At 39.5% G+C, this 25,048-nt stretch overlaps 2 protein-coding genes across 3 annotated transcripts; one reads left to right on the top strand and one right to left on the bottom strand.

Annotated features, from left to right (window-relative positions):
- Positions 1-1,472: 1,472 nt before the first annotated feature.
- Positions 1,473-8,541, bottom strand: IAPP (islet amyloid polypeptide). 2 transcript variants are annotated; one of them, XM_032159791.2, is made up of 3 exons: positions 8,439-8,541; positions 8,012-8,106; positions 1,473-3,220 (listed from the first exon to the last, which is right to left on the bottom strand). In XM_032159791.2, the coding sequence occupies exons 2-3, from the start codon at positions 8,089-8,091 to the stop codon at positions 3,031-3,033; spliced, it is 270 nt and encodes an 89-aa protein (XP_032015682.1). In that variant the 5' UTR covers positions 8,092-8,106; positions 8,439-8,541; the 3' UTR covers positions 1,473-3,030. The 2 variants fall into 2 exon arrangements, with proteins under 2 accessions (XP_032015682.1, XP_058298889.1); XM_058442906.1 differs by lacking the exon at positions 8,439-8,541 and having other exon boundaries at positions 8,012-8,109.
- A 4,767-nt stretch (positions 8,542-13,308) lies between these two features.
- LOC116472760 (putative spermatogenesis-associated protein 31C1) lies at positions 13,309-19,073 on the top strand. Its single transcript, XM_032159787.2, has 4 exons — positions 13,309-13,536; positions 14,661-14,754; positions 15,321-15,381; positions 15,637-19,073. Exons 1-4 carry the CDS (start codon positions 13,348-13,350, stop codon positions 18,566-18,568), a joined length of 3,276 nt encoding a protein of 1,091 aa, XP_032015678.2. The 5' UTR covers positions 13,309-13,347; the 3' UTR covers positions 18,569-19,073.
- The last annotated feature ends 5,975 nt before the right edge of the window (positions 19,074-25,048 follow it).

Genomic DNA, 25,048 nt, shown 5'->3' with positions numbered 1-25,048 from the left:
TTTTGATTTGCATTTCCCTGATGATTAGTGATGTTGAGCATTTTTTTCATGTTTGTTGGCCATTTGTATATCTTCTTTTAAGTAAATATCTATTCATGTCCTTTGCCCACTTTTCAATGGGATTATTTATTTTTTTCTTGGTGATTTGTTTGAGTTCCTTTTAGATTCTGGATACAAGTTCTTTATCGGATGTGTAGTTTGCAAATATTTTCTCCAATTCTGTGGGTTGTCTGTTTACTCTGTTTATTATATCTCCTGCTGTGCAGAAGCTTTTTAGTTTAATTACAACCCATTTATTTATTTTTGTTTTTGTTGCATTTATTTTTGGGATCATATACCAGTTAAACTCTGTCATTTTGTCTGTTAGTGTATATACTTAAGCCCACTCACCCAACTTCTGAGATCTTAACTGGAAGCTGCTGATCAATAGTTTCAGGTGTTTCCTACCTATTGGGAGTCTACATTTCCCTGGTTCTGGCTACGACCAGTTATTATTTTAGAGAGACAATTTAACAACCACCTGACCATCAGCTGATAGTCGCCTGATAATTCTTGGTCGGGGGGCTGGGGGAGTGGAGGCATGGGGGTGTGGGTTGGGTTGGGGGGGCCCTCTCTTCCCTGCTCATGGTTGACTAGCTACCCATTCTAGCACTTGGAAGCCTAACTCACTCAGGTTACTCAAGGGTACCTATGATTTCATGTACTAGACACAATGAGAAAGGTTAAGACAAACGTAGTCACCAAAATTTTCCTGTTGGTACCTCCAATTAAAATAATTTAGTTATTCTCATTATTTTTTTCACAAAGTAGTTGTAAGAAACCAGAGAACACACTCAGTAAGCTCCTTGGCAGTAAGGTATTCTCAATCTTTACGTATTTGATTCCTTACTGAGCTGCAAATACCAACCTAAGGAAATAATGCTGAATTTGTTTAAATGTTTCACTTTCATAAGAAATTGAATGAATAAACTTCAGAGTAAAATCTACGATTAATGTCTGCTGTATCCATATAATAACCTTTGTGTTATAGAGTCACTCTAACTATGTTTTAATCCCTAGCACCAGAGGTTGTTGGGTTACTATTCATAATTCTTCTTGTTTAATTCCTGGGAATTGTATGCTACCATAGGCAATGTCCTTGAACATCATATGCACTCATTAAAATTTTGTTAACACTAGAAAGAGAGATGGGGGAGTTGAAATAAATTATAATGTCAAGTAACAAATCCATATATGTAATATTTATAAACCTAAATATAATGTTGATATTATAAATTGACATATTATAAATTACATATTTTGTTATACATATTTATATCATATATAGGTGTGATGGGCAATAAAACTGTAGACTATTGTGGGAAATTTTTCAAATAAGTTTGAGAGATTATAATTTAATTGTACCCAAGTCAATTTGAAATGTTAGGTTTGAGTCCACTTTGAAAGAAGGACCAACAATTGAGCATCACACATATAAATTTATATATTCACCTATTTATTTCAATATATAATTCATGATATAGAATTTATTATAAATATATTTCCCTGCCTCTATACACTCACTACCACTACCACTTACCACCACCAACAAAAGCCTCTATAATTTGGTAACCTAAAGCACACTTTATAAAGGGAAATTTTAACGTAGAAATGTAAGTCAATGAGTCAAATTTCCACTTAGATTGAAATGCTTATTTTTTCTATTTTTTTAAAAAGTACAAGTTGAGTGTCTTTAGAAATGGCATAACGCAGCATGATGGCAGTTTATCTGAATTAATGCTACTTCCAAAGCTACCTAACTCAAAGTCAGGCAAAAGCAGCTATTCATAAGAATCTGACTCAAAGCAAAGCACTTCATCTTCTGTCCAACATTGCAGCTGCTATCAAAAAACGTGTATCATATACATAACGTCGGCCAGAAATGTCCAATATGTTAAACAAAGGAAATAATTCTTATATAGCAAAGAGTTTCCAGAAGTCTGTGGTCTTTTAATTGAAGACACGATTAATAGAACAGAAGTTGTTTTGCAATACCCTGCATAAGAATATGACTGAGGTTTGCTGAAAGCCACTTAAACCGAATAAAGGGCGTGTACATTTAACAGAAGCTCACTGCTGCTAACACACAATGAAACCCCCATGGATACAAAGCGGTTTTATATTTTTAAATAGCCTCTTAGTACCAGCAAGCACAACAAACAATATACTTTAAAAAAATATTTTGACTGAGTCAGGAGCAGGATTTTATTCCTTTGTTTTTAAAACAGCATCCTATCATTTCAGAAGTCTACTGCAAAAAGGAATTGCTTAACAGGGGTACTGACAGTTACTAACTTGCTTATCAGGGGTACTTAACAATTACTAATTTTCTTTCTTTTTTTTGAGATGGAGTCTTGCTTTGCCACCCAGGCTGGAGTGCAGTGGCGCAATCTCGGCTCACTGCAACCTCCGCCTCCTGGGTTCAAGCCATTTTCCTGCCTCAGCCTCCTGAGTAGCTGGGATTACAAGCATGTGCCACCACCCCTGGCTAATTTTTGTATTTTTAGTAGAGACAAGGTTTCACCATGTTGGTCAGGCTGGTCTCGAACTCCTGACCTCGTGATCTGCCCGCCTCGGCCTCTGAAAGTGCTGGGATTACAGGCGTGAGCCACCGCGCCCGGTCCAATTACTGATTTTCTAGTGTCAAGAATAACTTTATTATTAGCTGTTTACAATTTACTGAGGTTCAAACTACCATTTTCTCCTTTGTTCTTAAACCTGTGCCACTGAGATATAGGTCCCGAAATGACTTTTTTATGTTTTAAAATAAAAATCTATAGCAAAAACATTTCATTTTAAAAGATACTATCTTTTTATTATGGGATCTTTGTTAGTACTACATATAAAACAATCTTTTGAGAAGGTATATGTCCTAGCAACAAACATCGGATACACAGACCATATATTCACACTGGAGATGAAAAGGGCACTGTTAAATTATACAGGAAATCACTAGAACATAAAACAATAACTATAGAGTTACATTGTCCTCTAAAGGGGCAAGTAATTCAGTGGCTCTCTCTTTAAAACCTCTACTGCATTCCTCTTGCCATATGTATTGGATCCCACGTTGGTAGATGAGAGAATGGCACCAAAGTTGTTGCTGGAACGAACTAAAAAATTTGCCAGGCGCTGTGTTGCACACGTGGCAGTGTTGCATTTCCGCTTTTCCACCTGATGACTGGCAACATGGAACAAATGTGAAAAGTTAGAGCCTTAGAATTTTAGTTGGATCCAGTAACGTGACATCAAATACCTTGTACTGATGAAAACCAAAGAAACAATTTTCACTTAAGTAACTCAGTGTTTTGGTTTGCAAACACCTAGATGACTGAGGTTTTTTTTTTTAACACCTTGAAATGACAATTGAAAATCATATAACATCTTTCATTACAGTCAATGTTGCACTCAGTTAAAAGTCTTCCTTTGGAAATTCAGAATACATTGCATATAATCAAAATAACAGTGTCTTTGTCTTACATTTTTAAAAATCTTGAAGAATTTTTTTAATATATAAAAAGAATTTAGAATGTAAAATTTATATGTAATCTGAAATATGAAAAAATTTAAAAATGATTCTTTCTACATCTTTCCAATAAGAATAAAGCAATAATTACTTAATCTTTAAGTTCCTTGAGATAATTGAATCAGGAGTGTTATGCAAGAAATGTCATAAGGGAATTCTGCAATATGCAACACATGGATTAACCTTGAGGACATTAGGTTGAGTGAAAGAAGCTAGTCATAGAAAGATAAATACCACTTGGTTCCATGTATATGAAGTATTTAAAATAGTCAGATTCATGAATTAAAGAATGGAATGGTGGTTATCAGGGGCAAAGGAGACGGGGAAATAAGGAGTTACTAACCATTGGGCGTAAAGCTTCAGTCAAGCAAGATGACTAAGCTCTAGAGATCTGCTGCCCAACATCTTGCACATAATCCAGAATAATGTATTCCATGCGTAAAAATTTGTTAAAAGGGTAGATATCATGCTTCGTTCTTACCACAATAAAATGAATGTCATAAAAAGTATGTCAAAAAAGAGAATATCATAAAGTCTCAAAAAGAATCAAATCTATTGCCTGCTCAAGTAGTCTATTGCAATGTGAGAGTTTTATTACTTTTAGCATAAATACATTTTCCTGCTTGGATCTCATACCTTCAAGAATTTTAATGATAAGACTATGTTAAATGTTAAAACCAAAAGACTTTTTATGTCAATGGTATTAATATCATCACATTTTTCTAGCCACCTGGAAGAAGTGCATAATAATACTTATAAACTCAGAAATCATAACCACACATTAAATAATTCATTTAATTTTAACTTATGTTTTTATTTGAAACATTTATTTGTATACCAACTCCATTTTTTTGACAGCCTTTTGTTTCAATGTGCTTTCAAAACGATATCGGAAATGGATGCAGAATAATAACATTGCTCCCTCTTTGCTGATTATTAGGAAAGTTACAGAAATGTCTTAGTTTTCAGCTCCATAGAAATCAAAATATTGGTGAAACTTAGGGTAAATGGAAAGTGAAATAGTTACAGGGCTAAAAACTCCATGTCCAGGAGCCAGTGGATATGCATCATCTGGGACTCAAATGCAATGGATTTATCTCATTGTGTTTACCTTGTGTGGGGAGTATTTCATTATCTCTGTCTCTAAGTAGAGATAGCCTAAGAGTAAATATTGAATAGTCTTATGTGAAACTGTTTGTTTTTAAAATTTTACTCCCATATTTCCTCCTAAGTACAGAAAACTTCTTACAGCATTAGGTGAACTGGATGCATGTTGAATGTAAGTGTATGCTGACAAATTTTTGAACAAATTATCTGGGCAAAGGAAACCACTTTGGGATCTAATTATTTAATCTATATCAATCTCATTCACACTATCTGTTCAATTATTTATTTTTGAAGGTACTGTAAATATGACCAATGTACATTTCAAAAGAGTGATTTAATGCTTTAAGGTTTGAATTAGTAATTTCATATATCTGCATTGAATTCTAAAATACTAACTTTTCTTGAAAAACAGTAAAAATGGGAATTTGGCCCAAACATCTCAAAAAAAGTAATAAAGGAAAATTATGGGTCAAATTAAGAAGGTTCAAAGGTAATATCTGTTCCAAGATATGATTAGCATATCACTGAAGCAGAGTGTGAAATACTTTATATGCTAAATGCTGAGTGGTATTTTGATAATTGGTTGGAAGGTCAATAATATAATTTAAAATTGTTCTAAATAAAATGTTACCTTATTTGAGTTAGCTAGATGGGTCATCATTCCACTTAGAAGAAATGGTAAAAGCATTTATATTTTCATCATATTTGTGAAATTGCTTTTCTAAAAAATACTTTTCGTCTAAATATACTATTCAGCATATATAAGATTCTATCTAAAGCAATCTTTAGGATGGAAAAAGATGTCTGAAATGGTTAATAAAAGGCATTACCTCCCTGGTTTCAGGCATTTTTTTCTCATTGACTACGTGGACAGGTAACATACGAGCTAGTAACAAACATTAAAGCTGTTGACCACTTACAGGCACATACACACATGGAAATTCTTGACTTTAAGAGAGTTTAAACAGAGATGACAATAAGCCAAAGTATAACTCTAAATTGCCTCTCTTTTAAATTGTCTCTCCAGAGTTTTCAAAAGGGCTTTAAAGTGAGTCCCTGTTCTCAGCTCTTAACATTCATCTGTGGAAGCATGTGAGCTCCTGCAGGGAGATCCAGTGATTACATCTTGGCATCTATGTAATTATATTTTTAACTGTCCTTTGATTACCTGATAGGCAGATACTTTCAAGGGAGTGTAAAAAAGTTGGTGGGAAAGTATGTGATCCTTTTATCCTATTTCATACATTTACGAATTGAAAATATCTCAAATGAGATGATTAAATTTTATGAGGAAAATGACATTGAATAATATTAGTCTTATTTTTAAAAATGAGTTTAAAATTTGACACATTTTCCACATAGATTTTCCTAGCTTTCTGTGAGATATGTAGAATAGTACATGATTTAACATCTCAGCATGATAAATCATACTCCCTTTAACAAATGTTCAAACATACTCATTTCAGGCAACACATTAAAAAGCAATTTGAAGAATGTTTTACAAGATTTCTGATAATTCAAAGTTAAAGACTGTGAGACTAACATAAAAATAATTTTATAATAAGTAATATTATATTACATATTACTCTATTTCCAAGTGAAGTTTCTTTCATAATAAACAAACATCTATAAAAATATAATGGGCTGGGTTCAGTGGCTCACTGTTATAATCCCAGAACTTTGGAAGACTGAGGCAGGAGGAAGACTTGAGCCCAGAAGTTTGACACCAGCCTGGGCAACGTGGGGAGACCCGTTCCCTATAAAATAAAGATAAAACAATTAGCTGGGTATGGAGGCAGGTGCCTGTGGTCCCAGCTACTTGGGAGGCTGAGGTGGGAGGATCACCTGAGCCCAGAAGGTCCAGGCTACAGTGAGCCATGATTGTACCACTGTGCTCCAGCAGCCTGGGTGACAGAGAGAGAGAGAGAGAGAGAGAGAGAGAGAGAGAGAGACGCTGTCTCAAAATAAAATAAAAAAAGAGAGAGTAAAGGTGCTTAGTAAATTTCTATATCTACTGAAAGAAAGTATCAAGATATAAACAGATATACTAGGAAATACTACTGATTTTCCTGTCATCATTCAGATATTCTGCTTATCAGAAACTTTATGTCATTTCAAAAGTTATTTTTATCCAAGAAAAAGCAAATAGAAAATTACAGTCAGTTCTGAGAAGAACACTCTGTAAACTAAATAACTCTTGAAATGACAAAAAGCATCTGATAATGACTCTTACTATTTATTACAGGTAGGTGCTGTAGAAATCTTTGCATATTGCTACGGGCTTCCAAGAAAAACTACCTCGAAGGAAAACAAAGACAAGATGACGATCATTCTAATGAGAAGAGTTATGACAATGCACACTCTTTACAAAGGTAAACTTAATTCTCCTTGGTGTTAAAGAGTGTGTAAGTTCAGTCCCATAAGACTATATGGAGCAAAACTGATTTAGGCACAAACAAATCCTCACTATATTATTTATGACTTATGCACATATTTGAACTTAGTAACACTTTAAATAAATGGAAAGTTACAGTTTTAAAGTTTCAGTTTGAAAATTGTAACTATTCTTAAGAGTTTTAAGTGACATAGTTTTTAGATTTCATTAATTACCATTTAAATGACATGAAACCTTCCATAATAAGCCTTCCCAGGAAATCCTGACATACATGCTACCTACTGAAAGTAATTTTAAAAAGTATTAAGTTTATAGCAGCTTAGAAGTAATATGAAGAATAACTTTTTATAAATCTGTTTCACTCACAGAATAGCTAGCTAACAATATAGAATAAATCCCCCAACAGCAAACGGCTTTTTAACTAGTTCTTTTAGGTTTCATTTCTTAAAAACATTAATTTGCTCCTGATTATTTCTATACATTTCCATTTCCACAAGATGTAAAAGTTTTTAACATTTCTAGAGACATTTGAGGAAAACAAAAATCTAAGTAAATATACAAAAAGAATCCACTTGGTATAAAAATATATGCTTTAGTTAAGTTTCTCTGGTTTGTTTCAGTATCAGGTTAATATAGGAGAAATTACTACTTTTTGATTGTTTTCCTGCTTCATGTTCTGGCTTTGCCCCTCTAAGTTGCAAGAGCATATTTCTTGACAAAACTGGAATTATCCATTCCTGTCTGTCAGAAGTTCCATCAAAGATATTTATTTGCCACTGGTGTTATTCTTCAAAGAACACAGAATTCAAGGAACAGTGGAATAGCTGAAGGTACTGTTCTTAAGCACGATCTAGTCAGAAATCTAAGGCTGTTAGTTATTTGACAGTATTTAATTCTAATATTCCCACACTTTACAAAAGAAACAGGATTTTAAAGTTACCAACCTTTCAATGGGTGTAGCTTTCAGATGGTTTAAGGCAACAGAGAGCACGATGAGAAATACTTGCAGCTTTAGGATGCACATTGCTTCTCAAATTTTCTGCAAAGAATAATACAGCACTGAAATCAAGAGATTTCTTACAGTTCTAATTGATGTAATTTTAAATTAGAGCCTAGTTTTTAAAAGAAACATCTTTTTAAAACGTAATTTACAAGGATCAAAATTTTTATTGATATAGTCCCTTAATACTGTCCACTTTTCAAGTAATTTCGAGATTTTTACTTTCCCAATTTCCTTCTCTAAGCAATCTGAACATTTATATTGTAATACATTTTCCCTTTAGCCTTTCTTTGAAATAAACGATGAATTTAACACCAAGTGTGCATTTCTCTAAGTAAATAAAACTTTCCCAGAAATAGGAATTTCTTTACCTTTTAATGTTTCAATGTCAGCAATATCAGCAAATGCCTTTGATAGAAAGAAAGCTTCAAGAAAAGAGTCCAGGCTTGTATCCACTGGAATATTTACCCCCTCATTTGCTAACTAGTAATCTAGCTCTTATATACCCCTCACACCTTTCTCAGCTCTGACATCAGGCAGCTCAGAGAGCCTCTGTCATTAATTTCCATCCCTATAGATAGAAAGTACCTCACAGGCAGCAGAAGCAGATGGGTCATTATTACATTAACTCATCAGTAAATATTAACGTAGCAAATACAGAGTATCCTTGTGCAGTTAATGGCGTGTCATACACAGCAAATTTTGAATTTGCCATCTTTGTAAGACATGAGTGAATTTTCAAGAATTAAGTGTATGCTATGGTAAGGAACTGATAGAAAGGGGTAAGGATAACAACAAATGTGCATATATACAAACAGAGAAATCACAGACTTTTGGTATATCTAAACCCAAGGGACCGCAATGGCTGAATCCCATGAAGCTTCAGAAATAAATGGAGATATAAGGGGAAGGTGTATAAAAAGGGCATAAAAGAGAAATCAAAAGTCATTTACAATGAGGTGAGGGGAGATGTAAAAGCATAAGAGTAATGGAAGACCTATTCTGGTAGGGATTATTCTAGGTACCAGAGATATGACAGGGAACAAAACAAAATTAGAATGAACAATTGCTACATAACCAAATGAATAAAAAATTCATTTTTCAGCACTTACATAGAGATCCATAATTATATGTAGTCAAGCAGTTTTTGGATGACTTTTTCCATTCATTCGTACACAGAAATTTTACAATTATTTTGAAAGATTTGTTTCCTGTTAGTTTCATGAGAACATTATGAATGGCTTAGCTCAGACAGTACTTTGTAGTTTGTCTTTTAAAATGATTTGCTTTTTAAAATTTTCTCCAAATTGCTTTCTTTTTTTGTATTTCTTTCTCTCTTTCTTTTTTTTTTTTTTGAGATGGAGTTTCATTCTTTGTTGCCCAGGCTGGAGTGGAAGGGTGCGATCTCGGCTCACCATAACCTCTGCCTCCCGGGTTCAAGTGATTCTCCCACCTCAGCCTACAGAGTAGCTGGAATTACAGGCATGCACCATCATGTCTGGCTAATTTGGTATTTTTAGTGGAGATGGGGGATTCTCCATGTTGGTCAGGCTGGTCTCGAACTCCTGACCTCAGGTGATCGGCCCGCTTCTGCCTCCCAAAGTGCTGGGATTACAGACGTGAGCCACCGCACCTGGCCTCTTTTTTTGTATTTCTAAATTATATTTGGTATCTTAGTTATTAATGTAACAACTTAATGTCACGTAAAGCAAATAAAAGAAATTTCAATTGTCAGTGAAAATGTGCATGCCTGTGTAATCTTAAAAAAATTGAAGTTCTCTAACTAGAAACATTAGTTCATTGATTTCATATACTTCTTAAAAGCTTTGTAACATTGTTTGAAGGTGTTTGGTAGAGATTTCAGGAGGAAAGAAATAAACTTGCTTAGAATCCTTGTTCTAATTATTCAATGATGCTACAATTTTAATATTTCTGTGAAATGTACTGATATTCCAAAAGAAAAAAAAAACAAAAGAAATGGAAGGATAATGCATTTCCATAAGAAGATAATGTACTTAACAAGGTGAATATGAGGTAGGAGGCAGGACTAGACTCCAGAGGCAGGGCTTGAACACCAGACCAAATTGAGAACTAGCTAAAACGGGGCCAATGGAAAGCAGCTTTCCATAAGACACACCCCCTAGTGTGCCATGTCAGTTTACCATTGCTGTAACAACACCCAGGAGTTACTGCTTCTTTCCGGGGCAATGACTGGATGACCCAAAAGTGACTACCATTTCCCTTGAAATTTCTGGGTAAACCACCCCTTAATCTTCATGTAGTTAAAAGTGGGTATAAATATGACTGCAAAACCACCCTAAGCTGCTACTCTCTGCATATGGGTTAGCCCTGCCCTGCAGGAGCAGTCACAGAGTTACAAATGCCAGAGCTGTAACACTGCCTCTTCAATAAAGCTGTTTTCTTCTACCTCCAACGTGCCCCTGAACTCTTTCATGAACAAAGCCAAGAACCCTTGAGGGCTAAGCCCCACTTTGGGTCTCACCTGTTCTGCGTTAAATACAGTGATGTAGAAAGCATACGGGGGCCAGTGACATTAAATAAGGTTCAGCATCAAACATCTAGTTAATGCTGAATCCTGGACCAAAGCTTAGCTTTCTGACTCATGGTCTAGTGTTCATTTAGACAAAAATACTTGCTTATTACCTATATTGTTAGTTATTCTATTTTCATAACTTTTTTTTCCTCTAAGATGTTGAGGGTGCCAAACATAACGTTCAAAATGGATCCTCTCTTACCCTAATGTTATAAGCAAAATCTTCTATCTAAGAAAAAGAACAGGAAGACCTGGTATTTTATAAGGACTGCCATATGTCAGGCACAGTCATATAATTGATATGTGATATCTCACTTCATCTCTGCACCTCTATGGTGGTTATCATTTGCCCTAATTTATGGTTAATGAAAATGAGATTCAAAGAGTATAAGTGACTTGCTTAAGGTTACAGAGCTACACAGGAGCAGAGTGAAAGACAAATTCTCATCTGTCTGATCCAGGATATTTGTTTCTTTGTTGAAAAGGATCTATGTTTTCATATTCTGAATTGCTAATTGCTTTCTCTAAGTTGTATATCTTGTTATATAACACCTTGAATGATTTTGTTATAGCCAGATGTGACCTTATGCTGGTCTCGTATAATGTTTAGTAAAATCAACATCTGTCCCAATCTCAAATAGCTTCAGAGTTTACATGCTCCCTATAGCACGAATGAAAGTGAAGGTATGTGGATATTTAGATTATCTTTACAAGGGTATAATCTCCTTTCTAAAGGACAAGCATCACTATCACTATCTTGGTATCCCCTCTAGCCTTGCTAAGTCAAAGTGTGAATAAGGTGCTGGCAGCTTTTGCATCACCTGGGAGCTAATTAGAAATGCAGAATCTCAGGCCCCACCTTGGATCCACTCTATCAAAATCTGCATTTCAAAAATGATCTTTCCTTAGTGATTGCATACACACTACAGTTTGAGAAAAACTGTCCTGCATCTTTAAAACATCAGTCTGGATGTGGAATAATATGATACCTCACTTCATCTTCACACCTCTACGGTGGTTATCATCTGCTCTAACTTATAGATAGTGAAACTGAGATTCAAAGAATATGAGCGACTTGCTTAAGGTGAAAGAGCTACTCAAGGGTAGAGTGAAAGACAAATTTTAATCTGCCTGTCCCAGGATATTTGTGGAATGAATTAGAGGGTGGCAAGAGTAAAAACAGGAAATCTACTAGCAGGTGATGTCAGTGAGATGATGAGGCCTTAGACCAGGATGGTTGCTGAAGAGTTAAAGAAGTAAATGACTCCAAGACATATTCATAATCATAACATGCTTTGACGATGATGTAAATAAAGGGAACAAATGAGAAGAGATTGAAGATAAACATGAGTGTCAGTTTAGGATATAATTCATAATATGTATTAATGAGCTTCTTCCTATCAAATTTTAAAAGTAAAAGATGTTTTATATATCATTTTAAAAATAATTTTTACATTTTATCAAATTTGTATGTGGGCACTCAGTTTTAACTATTTTAGCTGTTTCCACATTTCTTTAACTATTTTAGCTGTTTCTACATTTCAAAAATATTTACTTCTCTGGACACTCTTGATTTATTAAATTTACATTTTATATGTTGATATCCCATATTAGAGGACAAAGATTCAGCTCTCCTCACTTTTCTTCTCTACCACTATCCTAAAATAGTTTAATAGATTTTTTGAATTATATGAATATTAGGTGTACATCTTTTTTCTATTTACATTTTAAAGTGTTTCTTGTGGGAACTTTCAAATGTATATAAAATTAGAACAATTATCAACAAATGATCTATCTTGCTCACTCTATATTCCTACCTACTTTCCTCCCACCTCCCACTGTATTATTTAAAACAAATCCTAGGCCGGGCGCAGTGGCTCACGCCTGTAATCCCAGCACTTTGGGAGGCCAAGGCGGGTGGATCACGAGGTCAGGAGATTGAGACCATCCTGGCTAACACTGTGAAACCCCGTCTCTACTAAAAATACAAAAAGAAATTAGCTGGGCATGGTGGCGGCAGACACCTATAGTCCCAGCTACTAGGGAGGCTGAGGCAGGAGAATGGCTTGAAACTGAGAGGCGGAGCTTACAGTGAGCCGAGATCACACGGTTGCACTCCAGCCTGGGCGACAGAGAGAGACTCCGTCTCAAAAAAATAAAAAAATTTAAAAAAGAGATAAAAATAATTTTTTAAAATTTACTATTCAAAATTTGCAAAACTAAATAGAGTAAAAGAAATTTACATTTTGTCCCTGGATTGATGTAAGACAAAAACATTGTGTGGGAAAGCTGGAGTTGAGGACGAAAGAGATTCTGAGAATAAAAATCCCTGGTACATAGACAAAATTTCAGTCAACTTCAGATTTTCAAGGGCTATAAAGTAGGTAACCTCAAGCCACCGTCTGCAACAGACAAAAGGAACCAGGTAATATCTGTGTTCCAGGGAGAAAGAATAGAAAATTGGCTGAGTTCTATCACTGACAAAACTTAGTGGGAAGGAGGGATCTGGAAGGTGGGAGGGTGGAGGGATACCGGGCTTGGGGGGTGGGGAGGGGCCGTGCTTCAGCGCCCCCCCACTGCCCCTCCCCCTCCCACTGCCCCTCCCCAACAAAGGACCTCTTTGTGATGTGAAGGCCCCAGCTCTGTGACACAGGCCTGGGCCTCAGTCCCTAGTCTCCACGGGGGTGCCCAGAGCTCAGTTGCTTGAAAGCAATGCGCCTATTCACATGGAGAATCTTCCCTTTCCTCTAAAATTACTTAGCGCCTCATCGCTAAACGCCCCCAGCCCCACACCATGGGTGTTGGATATCCTCCTCACCTTGGTGTTTGCCCTGGCGTTCTTCTTCCTATTACTCCCCTACTTATCTTACCTCCGTTGTGACGACCCACCCTCACCATCGCCTGGGAAGAGAAAGGTAAGGAGCCCTCAGTCCGGACCCACAGAGCTTGATTCTCTCCTTTCTTTTTATTATTAGTTCCACTTTTCCAAATCCAGTGGAGAGAGACTTCTGCAATGGGAAGTCTCAGGAGAGACCAGAACATCATTCCAGGGAGAGGCAAGGCAGCCAGGGGTTGGTAGGGGTAGATCGTGTACAGGGATTTCCATCCCAAGATCTCAGTCCATCTGTGGGGGAGCGCAGGAGGCATGAAGGCAAAACCAAACCCATGGGCTCAGCGGCCAGGACCGGTCATGAGATGGGGGAGGTCTCTGGTCATGAGACAGGGGAGGTCTCTGTCCGAGGCCAGGCCCTGAGCCCTGGCTCTTCAGCCCCTTCCTGGGGCAGGTGGCTCGGGGCCCAGCCTCCTTTGTGTGGGGTGATATGAGGCCTGTGCTGGGCCCCCGTGGGCCTCCCGCTGGGCCTGGCATCTCCTCTGGTCTCTTGGGAAGCAGAATCCTACCTCACAGCTCAGTGTTGCCTGTGGGCCTGAGCCTGGGTGTTCCTGGAGCAGAGGAGCAGGGACTGATGGCGTCCATGGTGGACCTCATATTGAAAATCCCTCTGTGTGTGTGTGTGTGTGTGTGTGTGTTTGTGTGTGTGTGTGTGTTATTTTTATTTTATTTTATTTTTTTGAGATGGAGTCTCGCTCTGTCGCACAGGCTGCAGTGAAATGGAGCGATATCGGCTCACTGCAACCTTTGCTTCCCGAGTTCAAGCTGTTCTCCTGTCTTAGTGTCCTGAGTAGCTGGGGATTACAGGTGCCCGCCACCATGCCTGGCTAATTTTTGTAGTTTTAGTACAGATAGGGTTTCACCATGGCCAGGCTGGTCTCAAACTCCTGACCTCAGGTGATCCACCCGCGTCGGCCTCCCAAAGTGCTCGGATTTTAGGCGTGAGCCACCACGCCCGGCCCCCTCTTCCTGTTTTTATAAGAAGAAAAGCAGTTTATCATCCATTTAAACATGAGTGGGAGGAAGCACACAGAGCTCCCTGAGCAAGACAGAGAGAGCCATGCGGTTCGTGAGTGCATCGTGCTGCGGCTGGGCTGGGGGCGAAGAGGGAGAGCTGGTCCTAGCTCCTCGCCATTTCTTGTCTCCCAGCGTCATCTTGTCTCCCCACGTCATCGTGTCTCCCAGTGTCCAGTAGGGTGGAGAGGGAGGCCCAGATGCAGGATGAAAAACAACAGTCTGAGAGGTAAGGCTCTTCCAGGGCACACTAGAGTTAATTTGATCTCATCTGTCTGGGAGGGAACTGACTCTGAAGAAGTCAGTTGAAGAAACCTGAGGTGTGGGCTCCTAGGAAGGAAATCAGAACCCTGGGTCCTTCTCAGATTCCGTGCTGGAATGAAGCCATGGTGGGCCAGGGACTGAGCGTTACCCAGCAGGGGGCAGTGTGTGTGTCCTGGGGAGACCAATGCCTGCCTGGATGCGGTGGGGGGTGAGGGGGCCTCCCGCTCCCTGGGCACAGCTGTTCAACTCTGCTAAGGCTGATTCCTCTTTGAGACCACCCCAGTCCTTTTTCCACACAGGGCAGTTGTGAGGACTATGGGGGTGGGGGGCCTGTGTGTGGAAGCCTTTTGTGAATGACAAAGCCCTGTCCTCCATGGCTTGCTATTACCGTCGCGGCCATGTAGCTTTGGACACAGATGGATGGGTTCCAGGGTCTAATTTCCCATGGTCTTCCCTAAAGAAACATACACTCAGCCTCCCGTGAGATTCCCAGGCCCCTCCCTCACTGCCCTAACCTGGTCTGATTTCCAGCTTGTAGAGAGTGCCCCAGAGGCCTGGAGGAGACTTGGGACCTGCTTTCACAACTGCAGAGGTGAGGCACTTCCCCTTCCCTGCATCCTTCCTACCAGGGCTGGGATGCGACCCCAGGGCCATAGGCAGCCTGGAACTGACCTGGGATGGGGAGACCTGGGGGACAGAGGATGGGAGTAAAACCCTGGGGCGAGGGGTAGCAGGAGAATTGGGTGGTCAGGGTGTGGGGTGGTGGAGTGGCTGTGACCCGAGCGCCCACTCTGCCCTCCGAACTCACCTGCTCCTGGCTGTAACTTGTGCCTCCTGTCTCCTGCAGCCTCCTGGGGCCACACCTTGGAAAAGGTGACTGTAATTGGCTCTCCGGTCCAGATCCCCCAGGTGAGGTGGGCAAAAGAGCACCTGATGGAGCCTCCTGGTCCTCTCATGAGCCTATGGAAGACGCTGCTCCCATGCTTTCCCCGTTAGCTTCCCCAGATCCTCGAACTGAGCATCCTGAGGATCTGGCCTCCACCCCACCACCAGGCCCAATGACCACCTCAGTCTCCTCTCTAAGTGCCTCCCAGCCACCAGAACCTTCCCTTCTCCTAGAATGCCCCTCACCCGAGCCACCTGCACTTTTCCCTCACCCACCACACACCCCTGATCCTCTGGCCTGCTCTCCGCCTCCTCCAAACGGCTTCACTGCTCCTCGCCTGCGGGACTCCACTCTAACTCCATTTCACTGTGACTCAGGGGCACTTCCACTGGGCACCGTCCCTCAAAGCTGGTCTCCAAGTGAGGATTTGGCGGCTTCTGTCCCAGCTATCGCAGGCCTTGGCGGCTCGAACAGTCAAGCTTCTGCCTTCTCCTGGTGGCAGAAGACTACCAGAATCTCGTGCGTCTGCAACTCATCAGTCCACAAAAATCATCTTTCCTGCCAAAGGGAGATTACAATGTCCCCACTGCTTTCCCTGGACCAGCCCCTGTCCCATGTGGGGCCTGAGCCCCAACCCTTTATTTCATCCACACCCCAATTCCGGCCCACACCTATGGCTCAAGCTGAGGCTCAGGCCCATCTTCAATCCTCTTTCCCAGTCCTATCTCCTGCTTTTCCATCCCCGATCAAGAACACTGGAGTAGCTTGCCCTGCGTCGCGGAATAAAGTGCAAGCTCTCTCCCTACCTGAAACTCAGCACCCTGAACAGCCTTTGTTGAGGAAACAACTAGAAGGTGGGCTGGCTTTACCCTCTAGTGTCCAAAAATCTCAGGACATCTTTAGTGTCTCCACTCCTAACCTTCCCCAGGAAAGACTGACATCCATTCTGCCTGAGAACTTTCCAGTCGGTCCTGAACTCCGGAGACAACTGGAGCAACAACACATGGGGCAACATGGAAGGATCCAAGAGTCTCTGGATCTGATGCAGCTTCGGGATGAACCGCCAGGGACAAGTCAGGCCAAGGGCAACCCCAGGCCCTGGCAGTCCTCCACGTCCACAGGCGAAAGAAGCAAGGAGGCACAGAAGGTGAAGCTCCAGCTAGAGAGGGACCCGTGCCCACATCTGGGGCAAATTCTGGGTGAGACCCCGCAAAATCTATCCAGGGGCATGGAAAGCTTCCCAGGGAAGGTTCTGGGGGTGACATCTGAGGAGTCAGAAAGGAACTTGAGGAAGCCCTTGAGGAGTGACTCGGGAAGCGATTTATTAAGACACACAGAGAGGCATCATATACAACACCTCCTGAAAGCACACATGCGCAGGAAGTTGAGCCAGACCAACGAAGGCTTGATCCCTGTGAGAGTGCGTCGATCTTGGCTTGCTGTCAACCAGGCTTTTCCCATGTCCAACACCCACGTGAAAACCAGCAATCTAGCAGCCCCGGAAAGTGGGAAAGCCTGTGTGAACACAGCCCAGGTGCTTTCCTTCCTCGAGCCGTGTGCTCAGCAGGTGCTGGGAGCCCACATTGTGAGGTTATGGGCCAAACACAGGTGGCGTCTACCCCTCACGCTCCTCAAGCCCATTCAGTGCTTTAAACTGGAAAAGGTTTCATCCTTGTCCCTTACACAGCTTGCCGGTCCCTCCTCAGCCACCTGTGAATCTGGGGCTGGCTCAAAAGTTGAGGTGGCCACGTCCCTTAGAAAGCCACCAATGGCAAGTCTGAGAAAGCAGGTGCTGACCAAAGCATCTGTTCACATGCCAGAGAGTCTTCTGGCCTCCTCACCTGCATGTGAGCAGTTCCAGATGGTCCCACGAGGGATGCCATCTTGGAATGGTCCTGGGCCCTTGAAGGCTCCTTCAGCTGGACAGGAGGGCAGGTGGCCATCTAAGCCCCTCACATACAGCCTCACAGGCAGCACCCAGCAGAGCCGGAGCTTAGGAGCCCAATCTTCAAGGGCTGGAGAGACCAGGGAGGCAGTGCCACGACCCAGAGTCCCCTTGGCAACCTGTATGCTGGCAAACCTCCAAGCCACAAGTGAGGATGTCCGTAGTTTTGAGGCTCCAGGGACCAGCAAAAGCTCTCTACTCCCTAGAATGTCTGTCTCCCAAGATCCAAGAAAGCTGTGTCTTAGGGAGGAGGTTGTTAGTGAATTTGAACCTGGAATGGCCACGACATCAGAGACCCAGCCTCAAGTTTCTGCCACTGTTGCGCTCCTTCCAGATGGGCAAGCATCTGTTCTGCCCCGTGCTTCGGAGAATTTGGCTTCTCAAGTGCCCCAGGGCCATCTCCAGAGCATGCGTACTGGGAACATGCGGGCTTCCCAGGAGCTATGTGACCCCATGGCAGCCAGAAGGAGCAACCTGGGGCACAAGGAGCCCAGGAGCCCAAACCGTCAAGGCTCATGCAAGAGCCAAAGGCCGATGTTTCCCCCTACTCACAAGAGGGAGAACTCTAGGAAGACCAGCTTAAAAAATGATGAAGAAATGCTTCAAGGATTGAGGACTCCTCATCTTACCCCGGGCAGGAAGACAGAAGACACCCGTCAGAATGAAGGCATCCAGCTACTGCCATCAAAGAAACAGCCTCCTTCAATAAGCCACTTTGGAGAAAACATCAAACAATTTTTTCAGAGCATTTTTTCAAAGAAAAAAAGGAAGCCAGCACCAGTCACTGCCGAGAGCCAAAAAACAGTAAAAACCCGACCATTCATGTACAGCAGCAGTGCTGAAGCTCAGCAGCTCATGACAGCAGTTGGACAGATACTGGAGAAGAAAATGTCACTTTGCCATGGGCGCCATGCCTCGAAGGGAAATCAGCACCAACAGCAGTTTTAAGCCCCAGTCTGTGGATTTCCCTGCAACCACAGGCACCCCTTCTACTCAGAACACAGCAGAATGCTGAGCTATGCAGCCAGCAGTCAACAAGCCACTCTCAAGAGCCAGAGTTGTCCCAACAGAGACAGGAAAATCAGAGAACAGCAGCCCTTGAAAAGTGTCCGGTGCAACAATGAGCAAAGGGGCCTGCAACATCCCCAGCCCTTGCTCCCCAAGAAAGCTGAATCCCCAGTCAGTCCCCCTCAGCACTGGCCGAAGATACCCGGTGCCTCCAGCCACCATCACCACTGTCCAAGGCACTGTCTTCTTCAGGGAGGCATCTAATTTGTTCAGTCACAAATTCTTTTTTAGCCTTCCCTGGAGAAAAACAAGTCCCAAGAAAAAATTCTATATAGAGAAAAAGTATTTTCTCCCAAAGTGCGGGGATTACAGGCGTGAGCCACCGTGCCTGGCCTGAAACATTTATTTTTAATTTATATTTATTTGCATGTCAATTTAAAATAATGTGCCATTCAGATCATTTTTGTAGTGTGCCTTTTTTTAAAGAACATGCTATGAATGCTTTTCCATATTAATAATGTTTTACCATGTAACTTTAAATAACCATATTTTATTCTTATTGTATAGTATAAAATAAACAATTCCATAATATTGGACATTTAGTTTTTTCTCTCTTTTTTTGTACTTTACTAAAACAAAGCTGTGGTGACTATTCCTTTGTACAATCTCTTCTCAATTTTTTTCTTAAGTTATTCTAAAAAGAATAACTTAACACTTTATAGTCTTAAGACTATATACATAAGTCTTAAGACTATATACATTTTTAAAGATTTTATGCTTATTACTTAATTGCCATTGAAATATTTATACTTTCATCATCAGTGAGCGAAAGATCTCTACCAATGTTACCTATCATAATAAAGAACCCTTTGACAATTTGATAATTGGAAAATGGCAACTAATTTGTATTTCAAAATTTATTTTTAATTCAGCAAATACTAATGTGCATCTCCTCTGTTCCAGTCACTGAATATTGGGAAGGGGAAGTGATTCAGAGGTGAACAAGGCAGATCAAGTTTCTACTTTGATGAACTTAAAGTCTAACAACTTTAAACAAGTAGCAATTAAAGGTGTGATGATAAAGAGCATTTAAGGTTATGTTCTAGGTTCAGGGTGTTAGATTAGGCCTCCTAAAGTGGCACTTACAGATGAATTGAAGTTAGCCAAGGTGGGAAAGGAGGGCAATGCAGGGAGGCACAGAAGTAAATAAAATCTTTCCGGACTGGCCGATGTTGGAGAAATGGAAGAAAACAGTTTGGTTAGTGCGCGGACTATAACAGAATGATTCAAAATGAGGCTTGAGAGGTAGTTAGGGGTCAGATCCCATAAGGCCTTGGAAGGTATGTTAAGATTGAGGACTTCATTTTGAGGATTAGATGTTTCATTTTAAGAAGATAATTCTGATTGAAGTTTGAGAATTGAGTACAAGAGAGCAAGGATACGTATGGGGAGCCCAGATGGAAGGCAACAGTGTGGACCACAACGGCTTGCAGTGTATATTATTCAGACCTCTTTGGTTGCAAGTGATAGAAATTTAACTCAAGCCAGCTTAAGCAAAATGGAGAATTTGTTGATTCTTGTAACCAAAAACATGAAAAGTAGAAGTTTCATCTGGGCCTCTCAGCAGAATAAAAACCCAAGACTCCAGTGCTCTTAATAGTCTCTATCTTTCTCCCTCCCCAACTTTCCTGTTCTCTTCTCTTATTCATATTTTTTCTATCCTTCTCTTTATATCTCAAACTAATTACCTCAGACTGACTTCCTCCACATGGCTGAAAACAAGGCCAGAGGTGACTCTTGTAATACAAATATTATTGCCTCAACATCTGGAAAGGGACAGATCTTCTCTCCTCCCCTTTTAAAAAATAGATCTTAATTTTTACAGGAATTTTAGGTTTACATCAAATAGACTGGAGGTATATAGATTTCCCATAGACCTCCTACCCCCACAGCTGTATATACTCCTCCATTAACATCCTCTACCAGAGTAGTACATTTGTTGTGACTGGTGAACCCACCCTGACCCATCATTACCACCCAAAGGCCGTAGTTTACGTAAGTTGTTCATTTCGGTGTTGTATAGTCTGTGGGTTTGGACAAATGCATAATGACATGTGCCCACTGTTACATTATTGAGTAGCTGCGCTGCCCTAAAAATCCCCTGTGCTCCTTGGAAGATAGGATGACTATTAATAACAAATGGCTGAATTGAATAGATATTAAATTTAAATGATAAAGATGTCTTCTGGCTTTGATTCCTTGTGGTTGATAAATGGCTCAAAGTGCAATGGAAAATGAGGGTGAGGATGATACAGAATGTGGTGTTATAGAAGCCAAAGGAAGAGAACACTTCTTAAAAAAGAGAGTAAAAAAAGAATGAGATCCAGTCATTTGCAACATGAATGGAACTTAAGATTATTATGTTAAGTGAAATAAGCCTGTCACAGAATGGCAAACATCACATATTCTTTCATTTATTTGTGGGATCTAAAAATCAAAACAGTAGAACTCATGGACATAGACAGTAGAAGGATGGTTACCAGAGGCTGTTAAGTGTCGTGGGGGGCTGTGAGGGAGAGGTGAGGATGGTTAACAGTTACAAAAATAGACAGAATGAATAAGATCCACTATTTGATAGTTCAACAGGGTGACTATATTCAAAAATGACTTAACCATAAATTTTAAAATAACCTAAAGAGTGTAACTGGACGGTTTGCAACTCAAAAGTTAAATGCTTGAGGGGATGGATACCCCATTCTTCATGATGTGCTTATTTTAGGTTACATGCCTGTACCCCTTCTCATGTACCCCATAAACATATATACCCACTGTGTACTCACAAAAATGTTTTAAAAAAGGGAATGGTCCTCATTGTCCACTATTGCTAAAAGATGGAAAAACAGAAAGACTAAAATGTGGATGCTGAATTTAGCAACACTAAAGTTCATTGGACTTCCTGATAAAGAAAGCATAGCACAGTGGTTTGGCTGGAAGCCACAGGGGTTGAGTAATGAGATGAAGAATTAAAGATGGCAATTACAGGCATTTCTATTAAAAGTTATTTGAAGTTAATTATTTTAAAATCATTAATTGGCTTGCTATTTATTCTTTGTAAATCTGTTTCTATTTTTTGTCCATATTTCCATTGGTGGTATCTTTTACTTTTTGATATATAAGTGCTATTTATATAATGCTATTAAATTTGTTCTATATGATTCAGTTTTCCCCAGCTTCCCTCTTTCTTTCTTTCTTTCTTTCTTTCTTTCTTTCTTTCTTTCTTTCTTTCTTTCTTTCTTTCTTTTTTCCTTCCTTTCTTTCTTTCTTTCTTTCTCTTTCTTTCTTTCTTTCCTTCTTTAATTTCTTTCTTTCCTTCTTTCTTTCTTTCTTTCTTTCCTTCTTTCTTCTTTCTTTCTTTCTTTCTTTCTTTCTTTCTGTATTGCTCTTTCACCCAGGCTGCAGCAGTGGCACGATCTCGGCTCACTGCAACCTCCGCCTCCAGGGTTCAAGCAATTCTCCTGTCTCAGCCCCTGAGTAGTTGGGATTACAGACACGTGCCACCATGCCCAGCTAATTTTTGTATTTTTAGTAGAGAGGGGGTTTCACCATGTTGGCCAGGCTGGTCTTGAACTCCTGACCTCAGGTGATGCACCCCCCCCTTGGCCTCCCAAAGTGCTGGGATTACAGGCATGAGCCACCGCACCTGGCCCCCAGATTCTTAATTTACTATTAATAGACTTTATTTTATTTTCTTGGTTGTTGTTTCTCTAAATTTTAACTTTTTGATATAGGCATTCTGCCTCTGGTTTTGTGTTTAGAAAGTCTTATAAATAGGCCTCCATCATGGCTTATAAATAGTTACAACATTTTTGTCCAGAACTTTTTTGGAATTTCCTTTGGGGTATGGAAGGAAGTAGAAATTTAATCTTTTTTCTAATTTTTTCTCAGCAAGTTTTCTTTAAAGTTGTTTCACTTTAAACAATAAGTTTCTTTTTAATTCAACTTATCAAAAGAATGACTCCTCTGTATGTTAAAACACACTTCATCTTACAAAACAATACAGTCTTGACAGATGGGCTATAAATAGTGGCTTTTTTTTTTTTTTGGATGTTTGAAACAAATCCGAACATAGACTCAGTCATGTTACTAAGAGCTTTCACAAGGAGTGAAGGAAATGTTCTTCTTTATGTAGGTGGATTTTCATTGGAAATTATTGTTTAACACAAATGAGCCTACTATTAATGGCACCAATGGTGTATGTACAGCTTGTAATTCATCTTGTTTCCAAATGAAGTACATGGGAAGTGTGAGTGTTACTTTTATGGGGCAGTAGGGCAGACAGTCTCAGTTATGTCCGCAAATTCAAGATATGTAGTATTTGATGATGTTGGAGGCTGGGTCACACAACATGTCAAACTCCAATCAAAGGAAAATTACTTGGGAATCTATAACTAGGTACTTATCATTCCTGGGAGGGTGTCTATGCCAGTGGCTTTTGCTGAAGCAAGGACAAAAGTCATTTTCCTAATCATTGTTCCATGTATATTTTCTTTTTGCGATCATATCTTCTAAAGTCACATCGTTCACAATTATGGCTTGATTTGAACTGTACACACTACCAATGGACATTTTTCTGAACACAAAAATTCATCATGGATCTGTATCCAGTGCTCAGTAAAAATATATCCGTGTTTGCTATTCAGCACAACTCTCTTACCGACAGTTCTACAGAAGTGGGTGGATTCTACGAAGATCAAGACACTGAAAGCCACCTCTGGAATAGTGAATTAAGTAAATTTACTAGTTTACCAAGAATATTGTTTTACGGATTAATCTGCATGATCATATTGAGTGATTTTGTATATGATTTCTCTTAAACATATGTTATTTACTATATTAAATGAATATGATTTTTTTCTTGAATGTATTTAATAATCTACTGAAGAACATATTCAGCATGAATATATTCTTCATAAATGAATTCTTCTTAATTGTAGTGTTTAGAGTATATTTTTCACATATAAGAATATATTCATTAATTTATTCTTCTTATGTTTGTAGAACTGCTTTATTGGAACATGCTCTTTATTAACATATTTATACTCGACTATATTAAGATATATACATTTTGTATATTCTATATATTTGTTAACAATATTCACAAAAAAGCAATATGCCTAGGATCCAGCTTCTGGCAAACTGAACATTATTTAAAATGTATTTAATGAGAATGTGTATATTTAAAAATAATATTTCTTATACTAAATTTTAGTAAATTTGCAAATTTGGTGAATTTGGCAAGTTTGTCACTTGGTGAATTGATGCTGTAACTGATCTCGGGTTTAATTCTGTTATTAATTTACTTACTTAAGAAAGCATAATTTGTGGTTGTTTTTCAAGACTTAAAATGGAAAAAGTACATTTTAGTTTCATAGCTTTCATTCAGCCTTTTCAACTTGGCTTCTGTGATGATGTAATAAAAACTAATTTAAAATCAATTATAATTTTCAACAAGATACTATAAATCTATTCCTACACTGTTACTGATTTGATTTTTTTAGGATTAGTTATTTATGTAAGATGAATGAGCAGAGTTACTGTCTCTGCCCAAAGGAAAAACAAAAGATGTGACCCTGCATGCCAACGAATGCATCGCTCTTTCTCTGGTTCTGACATTTTAAAATAGTCTGGACCATTCTTAGTTCAAGACTACTATGCTTACATCATAAGAATTCAGTCACAATGATTTACTGTTTCTACTGCAAGGAGAAAGCAGATTCCATCTGAACATGCTACTTTCACATATATTTAGCCCTTATTTTCTGAGATTTACATGAAGAATGAATTGAATTTGCACCATAAACGTCAGAAGTGTAAAAAAATTCTGCAATTTTACTTAGCAAAACCAAGCAGGAAACAAAAAGAGATCAAAACCAAAACAAAGCCCTCCAATGCTTGAAGATTAAAAATTAACCTGCTTCTTTTATTGTGTTATTATGGCTTAACATAATATGCCTTCTAGGTATCAATTCAACTCACACCCTATGTACTAGTTCTTGAAACATATGAGTATATCCTTTTCCCCAATGTATTGCTCTAGTAAATGGCCATATGTGTCTTTGTGGTAGGGCAAGGGAAGCCCACATATACTTGTTAAGTTATTATCCACCCTTCCTTTTGGAAACCCTGCCTCTCCTTCAGACAGTGGGTTCCAATCTGAAAAATGATCCAGACTGGGAAACTGAACAAGGTATTGTAACATTTTATTAGGGGTAGCTGCTCTCCACCCCTTGATAATACTTCCTTGATCTTTTTTTGATTGTGTAGGTTGAATAATACTATTGTTGGGTATCCGTCTGTGTTGTGCCTTGAGGATATCATGTTTTATTCATTATCTCTGTAATTTTCTGCAGTGCACTTCCC

The sequence above is a fragment of the Hylobates moloch genome, unplaced genomic scaffold, assembly GCF_009828535.3.
Source record: "Hylobates moloch isolate HMO894 unplaced genomic scaffold, HMol_V3 SCAFFOLD_8, whole genome shotgun sequence".
Taxonomy (NCBI): domain Eukaryota; kingdom Metazoa; phylum Chordata; class Mammalia; order Primates; family Hylobatidae; genus Hylobates; species Hylobates moloch.
This window is presented reverse-complemented; position numbering and strand designations above follow the sequence as displayed.